Source organism: Vidua chalybeata, chromosome 1 (assembly GCF_026979565.1).
Source record: "Vidua chalybeata isolate OUT-0048 chromosome 1, bVidCha1 merged haplotype, whole genome shotgun sequence".
NCBI lineage: Eukaryota > Metazoa > Chordata > Aves > Passeriformes > Viduidae > Vidua > Vidua chalybeata.
Window position 1 is genome coordinate 81,811,244 of NC_071530.1, and position 13,516 is coordinate 81,824,759.

Below are 13,516 nucleotides of genomic sequence, written 5' to 3' on the forward strand. Positions count from 1 at the left end.
TGGCCTGGAGTACACAATCCTTGTGTGCATACGGTGGAACAAGCAGGTGCCATATGGCAATGTGATAAAAGTTGCCATTGCATGAAGCTTAGGATGATCCCAAATTTGGCTACACAATGTGGCTCTTTGTGTTGGGATGTTTCTAGTAATTATTCACTATGATGCCAGGAGTGATCTGTTAAAGACTGCAGAATTAGTGGTGAAGTGGGTGATAGTCATTGTTTGCACAGTAGGAGAGCCTCTTCAAGCTGTGATCAACAGTGACACTGTCTTAGATGTCAACACTGAAGCAGTGACAGTCCTTGAGCACTGTTTTTTCCTCTTAGCATATGAGGTGTAGTAAAACATCTTGGTTGGCCAAAAAAATGTAACCATCTAAACTTATTATTCACACCTGCCTTCTGAATATATTTTACTTTTGAATTAACACAGTTCTAGTCACTTCACTTATCTGTTAGGTTTAGCATTGGAATGTATTTCTGTTTCCCAGTTTGCTTCTTAGCTGAAAATGAGTTTCAACATGCAGAGTCATAAAATGCATTGTAAGAAAACTTTTTTCCATGGGCCAGTGGAAGTTGCCTATCTACAGGGGAAAACTTTCTGAGTGTGGAAATAGGTATGTGTGTGTGTGTGTGTGTGTGTGTATATATTCATATATCTTTGGCCCACATGAAATGGGGTATTCTGTGCCTTGATGTTGATTTTTCAGTTCTGTAAGCTACCCAGTGAAACAAGATGTGAGGTTATCAATTGCTGCTACTCTGTAAGTACTGTCATCATAAGTTGTCTGAGCATCTTCCCAGGCCCCGGAACCCATGGAAATGTGTGTTAGATCAGTGCATTCTGTACAGATATTTCAGTAACTGTTAAAAAAAAAAAAAAAAAAAAAAAAAAAATACATTTCTCTCCTTCCTCTCTTATTTTATTCTCCATAGTGTTAATCTGGAGACCAAATCTGAGCAAAAAATGAGCTCATTTAAACCGTTGCTTTTGATGAAGCCTTTTGAATCACTATGAGATAAGCTTTGGATGATTTTGTTGGATAAGCAGTGACTACAACAAAAATCAGCTGTTAATTCTGCTTTTTGCAGAAGATCCCATACATCAAAAGATTCCTTTTTCTTATGAGTTAATGAAGCTTCAGAGCTTTATATATCTTGTTTTGACTAAAATTAGAAAAATAAAAATATTCAGGTTTATTAAAATTACTACAGCAATTTTGTTTTACACAGTTCAGTATAATTGGCTGCTGTTTGTTCATAGAAGGCATTGACTTTCCCTTTCGTTATTCTGCATTTCCATTCTAAATTTTAACCTTTCCGGTGTTGTTGTGTTTGGCCATGGAGATCTTCCTTTAGAATACCTAAACTTGCCAGCAGTTTTCTCTAATTGTATGTATTATTGATATCAGTACATCTTTTTTGCTACACACCTTTCTGTTCTTTAGGCATTGTGCCCCACGAGTCATTGAACATCATGGGGTCCTAGATTCAGAGACTAGCAACCAATTATCAGGGTGCTGTAGTCCCAAAATTGCAAGTGTTGATGGCACTGATAATCTTACTGATTATGCACTTTCTGCATGTAGTCTCCACTGCAGGTGGACCGAATCCATTCACTGTGAATCACAGAATGACTAGGTTGGAGGAGACCTTCAAGATCATTGAGTCCAACCCATGCCCTAACACCTCAAATAAACCTTGGCCCGAGTGCCACATCCAGTCTTAAACACATCCAGGGATGGTGGCCACAACCTCCCTGAGCAGACAATTCCAGTACTTTATCATCCTTTCTGTAAAAAACCTTTTCCTAATATTCAACCTGTATTTCCCTTTGCACAGCTTAAGACTGTGTCCTCTGGTTCTGTCAGTTGTTGCCTGGAGAAAGAGACCAACCCCCACCTGCCTACAGCCACTTTTCAGGGAGTTGCAGAGAATGATAAGGTCACCTCTGAGTCTCCTTTTCTCCAGGCTAAACAACCCCAGCTCCCTCAGCCATTCCTCACAGGGCTTGTGTTCCAAGCCCCTCACTCACTCGTTGCCCTCCTCTGGATGCGCTCAAGCGTCTCAATGTCCTTCCCAAACTGAGAGACAGAACTGGACACAGCGCTCAAGGTGTGGCCTCACCAGCGCCGAGTACAGGGGGAGAATGACCTCCCTGCTCCTGCTGGCCACACTATTCCTGATACAGGCCAGGATGCTGTTGGCCTTCTTGGCCACCGGGGCACACTGCTGGCTCATGTTCAGCCGGCTGTCAACCAGCACCCCCAGGTCCCTTTCTGCCTGGGCACTGTCCAGCCACACCGTCCCCAGCCTATAATCGGATCTACTCTGATCTTGATTGGTAATAAATTTAGTTAATTTCCTTAAGTTGTTTCTATTTGCCCATGAAGGTAATCAGTGAATGATGTCTCCCTGTCCTTATCTCAACTCATGCACCATTTGTTTTATTTTCTTTTCCTGCCCAGTTGAGGAGGGGAGTGGTAGAGCAATTTTGATGAGAACCTGGTCTTCAACCAGGGTCAGCCCACCCCATCCTTGCACCTTCAGGATTCTGCTTTAGTAATTTGGTGGTATTCTAAACTAGAGGAATGATCTTTCACAGTTAGAAGTTGTGTTCTGGCTCATCTTATTGACTTTTTCCACCTTAATGGATTTAATGATCCCAAATTCCTCTGCCTTAGAAATCAAACAAAATACTATTGGGGAAGTTTGACAGTGTTGGAAATTCTTAATCCCTTTTCCATTATTGATACTCATGGCAGGTGACTCTTTTTCATTTATGAAGTTCTACAGCCTCTAAAGATATTTATGGTTTGTCTTATTGAGATGGTAGCAAAGATCCCAATTGGGATCCAGACTGCATTCCTGTTGGGAGTTGATAATGTCATGCAGCTATGTGGAAAGACAGATATGGTCCTGCAATACCCCAAAAGGTGTCTCCCAGAGTGATAGAGAAATTTTGGTCTCTTTGCACAAGGTTCTTCGGAGACTTTAAATTGTGCTAGTGTGTACTATTCTGTTTATATATGCTTGAACAAGGTTTAGTGAAATTAGTTAGAAATGTAAGGAAGGACTGCTAAAAGGCAAATGAGAAGAGGGTTGGAAATGTATTGCAGGATAACATAGACTGAGCGTGTGCACAGCACCTGCCCATAAATCCATCAGCAGGAACATCTAGAAAAGGGTGTAGCAGTATAAATGGAAGAGCAGTGTTGACAGACAACCAGATAGTTTAAGTTGGCCATGAGTAATTTAGTCAAGAAGTAATGAGTTTTGTCACATTTTTCTGAGGCAAACAAAATTAGAACACAAATAATTTTGATATAGAGGTCTTTAAAAATATGCAAGGGATTTTATTCTACAGTATTCACCATAGTAGGCAATAACTGGGAAGTTCATCCTATATTGCTGAGATTAGTCTTGCTTGTCCAGATTGGGAAATAAAGGTGGTCTTCTGATGGCTGTGTGCATTCTGTTGCTGTGCAAAAATAGATGGTTTACAATTGTATCTGTCTGCCTGTCCCTGCCCTCAGCTTTCGCAGGTTGTCTTCCACTCCTTTTGAGAAGGTTATAACTGGTTGATAATTTTTTTTTTCTGCAAAACATCCGGTTCTCCTACAGGTATTGAGTTGATTAAGCTGGAGTCTTGTAGCCTTGTTTCAGTTTCCTTACGCCATCAGCAGCAATCTGTGAAAGGTACCACTCCAAGGCTAGTATGTGCCTTCACATTAATCATGCAATCCATACTCCCATGAAACTGTATCTTTAAAATGTGCCCCAGGCATTGTTCTTAATATTGCATGTGACCTGGCAGATAAAAATAAATGAGTTCTATTGCAATCTGAAACCTTCTTGGGAGTTCATTTGTTTTCTTAGAAAAAAGCCAACCCATATGGCAGGGCAGAATTTACTTTTATAATTAAGTGGCACCAGCGAAGGATTACTCTTAGGGCATTAGCTCCTCAGTAAGCTCAAGGAAATGAGAAACTACTTGTTTATCTTATTCTGATAAATTCCAATAAAATATTCAGACAAAATATTTCTCTGTGTGTTACTTGGTGGACAGATTTAGCGTGTAATATAATATTATAGTGATTTCTGTGTTTTGAAATACCAGTAGGCTTAAAGATTCATGGATTTCTCCAAGAACAACCTTGCCTTCATCGCTGTGTGAAAGTACTTTGCCATATGTTTCTTTGGGAAGGTCAGTTGAAGGGGGAGAACACCAGATTAGGGGAAGGATACAATGCAGTCTGTGAATTGCCCAGGCAAATTGTGCATTGCATTTTTTCCCTCCTCATCTCCTGCCAATGTACATAACACATAGGAGCTCTAGTTTTCATAAACCAAAATTGCTAAAAGTGTTTCATCCGTTTTGGCTAAACAAGAGTTGACAAAAAGCATGTCTGAAATCCAGTAGTTTAGGGCAAATTTTTTATTTTTCTTCTTTTTTGGTGACTTTTTATTTTGTTTTCTCAGTGGTTTTATTCAAACCACATAAGAAGAATTATGTCTATTTTTAAAGAGAAAATGAAGTTATCCTCTTTTCCCAAGCCTCCTGTGCTTGGAATTTTGAACTGGTAGCAGCCTGGATTGAGTTCATTCCTAAAATGTGGAAGTTTTTTTTATTTTTTAATTCAAGTTGGGCTAGCTTAGCTATACTTTTAAATGATATAGTTAATATCAGAAATAGGTCTCAAAGCTATCCAACTTCATTTTTAATTGGCCAGTATATATTTAGGCATACCTTACTTATTTTTTTTTTACATAGAATATCCTAATAGTGGTGGCTTTCTCCTGTATGTTCTCCTTCAAGTTAATTAAACTTGATTTTTAGGATTACATCTTGCTTTGAGGTGGCTTATTGCCTCAGTCAGTCCTTATCTCACTGACGAAGGACTGCAGCAGTATGGCTTCTCCCTTAATTAGATGTGTGTTTGGGAACATTAATTTGAACCATTACCACTACTTGCCATAATAACAAAAAGGCAAATTAAAGGATTCATTAACAGTGGCTTAAGGATCTCTAATAAAGGAATAAATAACTATACAGATTTGCTTCTTGCTGTTGTCTGCTCCCAGCAGGAGAATCTGAGAGCTTCTTGTTAATAAGGTGCTCTGAGGGCTACATATACAAGGAGAATACACAGGCAGAGGGAATTGGTGCTCTATTCTTTTAGCATCCATCTGGGTATCACTGCTCATTTAACACTTGGCTCAGGGTAATCAATGTCTGTCCTTCCACTGACTGAACTGGGCTAATCTAGCCCAATCTAATCTAATGTATGGTTTAATGATAAATCTGTGAGAAATTTTCAGTTTACTGCTGCAAAAAGAGGGAGGTCTTTTCCCCCCTACTCTGCTTGTCTTTCCTACCTTGCTATCAGGTTCCTGAATATTTTTTAAAGCTTCATATGTCTTCTGCTCATGCCTGGTTCCACTCTGCAGTTTTCTCCTTCTTTGCACTCATGCTGGTAATAGTCTGGTTGCATAGTGACACTAGGCAATTCACTAACTCCACAAAAGTCCTTCCTTTTCTTGTTTTGATTTAATGTCTTGGCATTTTAATTAGAGTAGTTGACATGGTGCATCATCACCAGGAGCCCTGGAGTTGACTCAGAGTAAGAATAAAAGAGAAATGACCTGTTTATTAGGGTAAATGGAACCTTTGTCATAGTCATTGCAGTTTATTAATTTAAAAAAATTAAAAAGAAAATATCCAAACTTTAGATGCTTTAGACTCTTTACCTTCTCCTGCTGACCTTTCTTGCACCCCACCTCCAACAACTCCAGCAAACTTTATGTGCCTAAGTTGATTACTGTAGTAGGAGACCACAAAAAGTTCAAACTGTCTAAAAGTTCTGTTTTAAGCCCATTTCCATCGTTGGGTTTTTTTTTGGAGGAGATGTAGCAGCAACATTTAAATTTAATTTCAAATTAATCTTGAAAAGAAACAGAAGAGTAGTATATTGAACAATGAAATGGTAACAAGACCACATAGAATTTGCATGGCTCTTAATGTGAGTGAATACTGTACAGTATATGTAATATCTGCCAAAATATAAAAACTGGGGGCATGTACTTTGACATATGTGTTGCAACAATAGAAGAAAGTATTAAAGATTTGGTTAGCCACAGTTATGAAATGCAAGATTAACATTTTGGTTGAGCTGATATTTCAGGATAAAATTGTATCCAACAACAGGTTACTAAATAAATAGCTCAATAATCTCACAAACTCACCCGCACTAAAACATAATATTCAGAAACATCCTTGACCCACATGCATTGGAGGCAGACAAGTGTCAAATATTGTGAGACCATTGCCAGCTGGGGGGAGCTTGAGTGCTGGGTGTGAGGAGTCAAGGCCAACAGAGGAAGATGTTGATGGAAGTTTGAGATGACATGGCATGAGTTCAGGAGGACGGTGACCTTCAGAGCTGCAGGGGCATCTGGTACTTTTCTGCTTTTTCTGGAGAAACCCATGGCAAGAAATATGTGAAAGTGACATCTGGCTGTTGTTGAAGATCTGTGCATGAGTGCTGTGTTTAGGATCTCCAGCATTGCTGAGGCTGTATGAAGAGCCACAGGGAAGCAATGCGAGATTTACTAATCCAGAGGAAAACACATCAGAGAAGGAAATCAGGTTTCACAGGACCTTTGAGTGGGTTAATTCAATTTTTATTGGGATTCTATCATAATTGACTCCCATAGTGATTTTCTTATTCTGTTTAAGCTCATTGTTTCACTTTGTCAGCTTATTATTATGTGAGTCTTCCTTTTACTACTTTGAATGTTAATAAAATGTGGTGCATCTTCATTCCTTAAAAATACCTGTAATTTTAGAAATTATTTTAAAAGGGCAATAAGAACAACAAAAATTACTTCTCCATAATTTTTAGGATGGATCAGCATGACCAGCTAGTCAGAAAATATTTATCTCTGTGCATATACTGTTTTCACATCTTCAGCATTTATCAATAAGCCTCTCATTTAATTATTCTCATTTGCCGTGGCTTCCATTTTGTGCAAAATGAAGATAATATATTAACTTTTGACCATTCTGTTTTTTGTTATTGTAATTTGACCATTTTCATAAATGGTTCAACTAGAACACTTGTATAAGGTTTCTTTTATTTCTGGTGTATTACCCTTGGCTTTTTGAGATATTTTTTCCTATAGACTTATGATTTAACCAAATAAATTTTGTACATAATGGTTTTATTTATATTGATTATCTCCTTTTGCCCTTTTTTTTTTTTTTCTTTAAATTTTCTTTCCACTTGCTGACTTTACTAAACTGAAAAACTAGAATTGCCTTTCACCCAGAACTTTACCGTCTTAATTGTGGAATTGTGAAATTTTGCTGAAATTCATGCTGAGTTTATACTTTGCATTTTTAGTCTTACCATTTTTTTTCTCCCAGTGAATTGAATAAAATTTTCTTCTTTCATGTGAATTAGTTTCTTGAAGTGAACAGGAAGTAATCTTTTGTTAGTTTGTTAGTTTATTTCCAGGAGATTTGGCAGCGTGTCTGAGTGACTGAGTTTGCTGAAACCCCTATTTATTGATTTAGTCTTTCAATTGCAAATGCATGGTGGGGTTTATGATGGGTTGTGGAGTTTTTCTGCAATATTATGATATATATTTTGCCATCTTTTTTAACAAGGCTTAGTTCTGAATCCATGTCTTGCTGAACTGTGTGTGCCATCTTAATGTTCTTCTAATTCATGTCTGTGTCTAATGCAAGAGTATTTATTGTTGTCCCATTCAGTTTTTACAGCTTGCAGTTTCACAGAGAAAAGGGTAAAATGCTGGATTTAATAAACATTACTAACATGATATACTTAGGAATCTTTATGCATTTTCAATTGTTTTTTTGACTTGGGTTATTCAGGAACATACAGAAGATTAGTTTTATACTTTTAGCTGTAGTCATACTGAACATATTCACTGCAATAGATTGAAATGTATTGTTGTGAAGGAGGTGACTGGAGCATACTTTTTGTGTGCTTTCATTCAGTTCCCGCTGATTCCCATGGAACTGTTTACCCTTGGGCTTGAGCAGGCTCTTGACTAATGGGTTTTAATTATAACAGCTGAGCTAGAAGAGTTGTTCAGTGCTGTGAATATGAAGCAAAATGCTTACTGCGTGCTGGATCTCTGAAGGAGTAAAGGATGTTGCTTTATCTCAGTGGTAGTTGTGTTTTCTTCTCATTAAGTGTCCTTCTGTTTGCAGATTTATGTAACATATTTGCTTTCCTCATTCATTAAGCACCAAATGGAAACAAATTTGCCAATTACTGCCAGTGTCAAATCAGTTTTGTTCCAGCGTGCAAAATTTGTCTTGCTCATTGCCACCATATTTGGAAAAGAAGCAGGACTGTGTGCTAAGAGGTCATAGTTGTGCTTCAGAAATGTAATTTCATTTTTCTTTTTCATTCTTTCTTGCCTTCAAAGCATAAATGCACTGGAATAAAGCTGAACCGAGACTGAAAAATGCCAGTCCAGGACATAATCTCAATAACACTTGGAAAAAAATGTTGTTACCTGTCTTGTGAGAAGCATAATGGCTCTGCACATGTCATGAAAATTGGCAATGACTTTTTCTTTGGATTGCCAGATTTATTAATACTGCATTTCCTATGTGTTTTTTTTACTGTCACGCTCATTTCTTTAATTTTATTTTAGATTTTTTTTCTTGTATATGTACTTTCTGAACGAGCTCTCATGTGCTAGTGATGCATGCTTTAAAATATTAAACTGTTGGATTTGTAAAGCTAAATGTAATCCTGCAGGTTTTACTGAAGTGGGAGCATCTAGGTAGGAATAGCTCTGATTGCTCTCTGAGTGCTAGTTTGACACTTAGCCCAGAATTATTTATGTAGTCACAGTCAATCTGTGCTGTCCATTTGCCCAGTTTATGTTGCTAAGGTGTTTTTACTGCCTCTTGCACATTGCTTTTCTTGTTCAGTTTTCCTTCTGCTGGCTTTACAAAGCTAAAAATATTTTAATTGGTTATTGGCAGCCACAGGAAATTGAAAAATGTACACTTATTAGCTCTGCCTCTTGATCATTCACATGAATATAAACATTTTAGTCTCTCTAACACTTATAGGGTCAATTTTTCTCATTTCACACTGAATATATTAATGTGTAGAAGTGTTGTGCTCTACTGAATAGGATAAAAATCTCATTTTCTAGGAAAAAAAAGACAAGAAAAATGTTGAGTGGCTGTTTTCCTTCAGGCTGGCACTGTGTTTGTGCATTTATTTGTTTAGAATCTTTACAGTTCGGAACAATAGCTTACTTTTTAATAGGCTGAAATGATGTCAGAATGGAAGATGATAAAAGGGCATTATTAATTTGATAATCTGGCCCAAAAAGTCCTCATCAGGCATAAATTTTCAGCAGATATCTGAAGATGAAGTACACATACAAATTGAAATCTTTATGAAGTACGGACCCGAAAACAAAACACGTGAGACCAGACTGCTCACATATTCTGCAAGACAGACTGCATTTATTTGTAGAGTGAGATGGGACATTTACGTGCCATTCCCGTGAGTCTGATACCACTGAGTTAAGAGAGCAGTTTATACTTGCTGAAGATGCAGTTTAGTTTCACTGGAAGAAAAAAAAAAAAAAGTTGTTTTGCACCAGCAGAGAAGTTTGTTTCTTTGATATCAGAGTGAAAAGAGTACAGTGGTGGGTAATGGAAGTTTAAATGCACCAAGATGAGGAACAGACCAAGTAATTATGCTCCCTGCTGAATACTTCTGGGCAAAACATTCTGCAGAAGTGAAGGTATTTTTTGTCCTTACAGAGGGAATGTAGAGGTGTTATAAAGACTATAATGCATTAGTTCCTGGTGTTTTGGTGAAAGTCTTTCAAGTCCACTTGCATGTAACTTGTTGGTAAAGCTTTGTGTGTGTACACATTGTTTTGCAAAGTACTGTTTTCTTTGTTTATCCACTTCAGGTCTCTTCATGACTCAAACCCAAGTATTATAGCTATTTCTTTGTGGTGACTTAGCTGTATAATAATAAGTATTCTGTCTTGATTTTACTTTCACATGAATTCTTGCTCTTAATAACCCAACTGCTTCATTTTGAGTAATTCTCTTTAGCAATGCTCCTAGGAAAGACTAGTGACATGGTTCCTGTACAGCCACAATTTAAGTAGACCATATATGTGCCAGAGTCAATAAATAAATACTCATAGCTGTTTCTGAGAGTCCATAAGTAAAGATAGCCATTATGGCCATGGTAGTTTTATTTCTGTGTTAGACACAATTTGGTTTTGTTCTTCTCGCCTTCCCTCTGTCTCATTTAAAAAAGAAAAAATAGAGATGTAAACTATAGGTTCTGACCATCTGTATGCTTTAACAATACCTCATACCTCTTTGGAAAGAATTGGAATTATTATGTCAAAAAATTTGTCCTAATTTTAATTTTGATTACACGCCTATAAGTTACATGGATTTATTATTGCAGATGATTAATAAGTAGTGCAAATATTTAAAGTTCAAGTTTAAATTTAATAATCTCTCTATCCATCTGGGTTTTTTGTTACTTTAAGTGAATTTTTAAATTGGTGTTACATATTTGTTATGAATAAATTAAGATTGAAATCATTTATATTATTATTTAAAAATCCTTTTTGTTTTCATCTCTAAAACATAATCACTTTGTAGTAGCATTGGAAAATCAGAATTGTTTTAAATAAGGTAACAAACAGGCAGAAGAGGACTGAGGGGTATTACTTCTGTGAGGATGCAATAGAGAAAATGAATAATGAAAAGAAGAAAAAGAGGTGTGATAAGAACTAAGAAAGAAAGAAAACAAAGGTGGAGGAGGAATATGTCTTGCTTGTGATTTGCCTGGACCCCTCCCAAAGACTGTAGGTGCAGTGATTCTGCTGTAGAGAAAAGCCAGAGTGAAGAAGATTTTTGCAATTAATTCACAGGCTTTTGAAAACTGTGCTTGGTTGGTTTGTGTGTAGCTCCTGCTGTCTGTGGAAAAAAATTCTTAGGCTTCGAAGAAATTAGACCGCACAGGGTGAGGCTTTGCTCAAAATTGTGAAAACTCAGATTTGCCATCATGCTGGGATCCTGTGCTTCAAAATTTACGTACATGTGGCTGAGCTAATTGCATGAGGTTCCCATCTTTGTGGGGAGAAATGGAGAGCTTTTATGTGCTTGTCCGTGTATTCTGGTGGAGACATCCAGCACTGGTGACATGGATTTGCCACAGCACTGAGTATTTCTTCCCATTGATTCTAAAGGAAGACTGGAGCAATGAATTAGATGTACATGCATGCAGTTTAAATATCTACTTTATTCATGTTCAGCCAGACCTTCAGACTGAAAATCTGTTTTAGAAATTAGCTTAGTCCTTATCCCGAAGGGCTGTGTATTAAGACAGCCTCTGAAAGAATTTGAAGCCCTGAATACCTGTCACTTTTAAATTTTTTTCTGCCTTTATAGTCGCTAATTATGTTTTTATTTAAACAGTGGTAACATTTGGGTTTTTCACTGAAACATGAGTAACAATTCATTTTTATCTGCTATTTTTTTTAACCCCAGAAACTACCTCTTCAGATTGAAGCTTGAGGATCTCTCTCTAATACAGGTATGTTTTATTTCTGTTTCCTTAATTCTTCTGCAAGATGAAGGTAACCAGATGTTTTAAAGCCGATAATCAAGATATTCATAAGCTTCATAGCTACACATAAATATGCATCTGTATTTGTCCTTTTTCTGTTCCCTTATTATATAAGTCATATTATCCCTTTTAATTCCAGTTTAGCCTTTGTCCCAGGCCATACAGATCTGATGTTGCCTTACTCTGCTGTGATTTTGTTAGAGTGGATTTTCATACTCTTCATTAATACAATTTAAAATTAAGTACCTTTAGGTTCAGTACTGTCCCTGTTAATTCATGAAGTAATACTATACAGTTGAGTACAGAAAAGTAAAATACTTTCAGGTAAGTCTGTCCTTGAGATTTGTAAAACAACTTGTATATGCTTTAATTAGGCTTTCAGATTTTATTTGCCTTCCTAGACTGCTAGAAACAAGATCTGATGTTAGCTTATATTTAATCAAAATTGCAATATTAATATTGTATTTTGTTGCTGGTGTTTAAAGCTGTGACTCACCAAGCACTTTTAATATACAGTATTTGGGCTGTCTACTTTCATCTTCTGAGCCATATTCAATATCCTGACAAATAATTTAAGTCCTAAAGAGTCTTGTTGAGAGGCTGCACTAAGAGGTGTCTGATGGTGCCGTTGTAGTTCATACTGCTAATTCATAGATTGAAGTTAATGACTTTCCTTTGTTAGAACATGTATCAGTAGGCTGAATTCACTAATGAGGGAGAAATCTGTAGACTACAGAGGTTTATAATTGTGCTGATTCAACCAGACCCCTTCTCACTCCAATCAGAAAAAAATTGCAAACTGAGCACAGAAATCATACTGCTGATGTTATAGTAGGTTACTAGGTTTCATTCTTATGCCTTTAAACAGTCTTCTCAAATTGACTTTTGGTAAAGTTTCTTATTTTATCCTCAGTATTGTAGTACCACTTGTTTGCCTCTCTGTCTTCTAACATTCTTCAACGAATCTTTAGAGAATTTGTGTTTCTAAATCAAAAGAATTCTTTTTTTTTTTCCTTTCACCAGCATATCTTTACTATCCCTACACCTAGTATTCAATTTCCCCCCCTTATTTTCAAGCCTACCGTTATGACTCCTTCATGTTTTTCCTTCCCAGATTTTATCTTCCTCTTCTTTCCTTCTACTTCACTTCTAGTTCTGTTAGAGTGCCTCAGGACAGCCATTATCCAAAAAGATGTATTTCCTTGGATATGCCAGTTTTGGCAGCTCCAAATCAGCTGTGAGGTGACTGAAGCCTTGGTTTTAATTATTAGGGTGAATTATTTAGGATTTCCAAATCAGCTAAACAACAAAATCAGGTCTTGTCTTGTAATCTGGTATTATGGTTGAAAGAGACAGGAACAAAAGTGGGAAGCAAATCAAAAGCTGTATGAAATCCTAGCAGAACAGAATGATGGAATTTCAGGGGAAAAATAAAGCTTGTTGTTTAACTCATTGGTACTCTATGTGGTAGTTAGCATTTGTTTGGCAAGGGACTGAGCACTTCTACATTTCATGTGTGGACAGAAGGAATTTTCTTTTAACATTTCTTTTTCTTCACATAGTTTTTGTCCTAGTAATAATGGAAAAAAATCTTATTTAATTCTACTTATGTTGCTTTTTTTTTTTTTTTTTTTTTTGGATGACCCAGCTTTTGTAAAAACATGCAGATGTTTCACAAGCTAATAAGCCACGTTTTCACATCTGGAAAAAAGGCACACAGTGAAGTGCTAGCAATGAGAGACTTTCAGCATAGCTCAATGACAAGACAAAAAAGGCTAGAAACAAGACAATCCAAATACTTGTTGTTTAATTGTCTTAGAAAATTGTTCAAGCTCTAGTTTTGCTATT

At 36.8% G+C, this 13,516-nt stretch overlaps 1 protein-coding gene across 1 annotated transcript in view; it reads left to right on the forward strand.

Annotated features, from left to right (window-relative positions):
* SEMA5A (semaphorin 5A) overlaps nucleotides 1-13,516 on the forward strand; it is a 312,339-nt gene that overhangs the window by 116,035 nt on the left and 182,788 nt on the right. Inside the window, exon 5 of the mRNA XM_053950747.1 lies at nucleotides 11,590-11,635. Within this exon, the coding sequence (XP_053806722.1) occupies nucleotides 11,590-11,635 (46 nt within the window). The remainder of the gene's footprint in view (nucleotides 1-11,589; nucleotides 11,636-13,516) is intronic.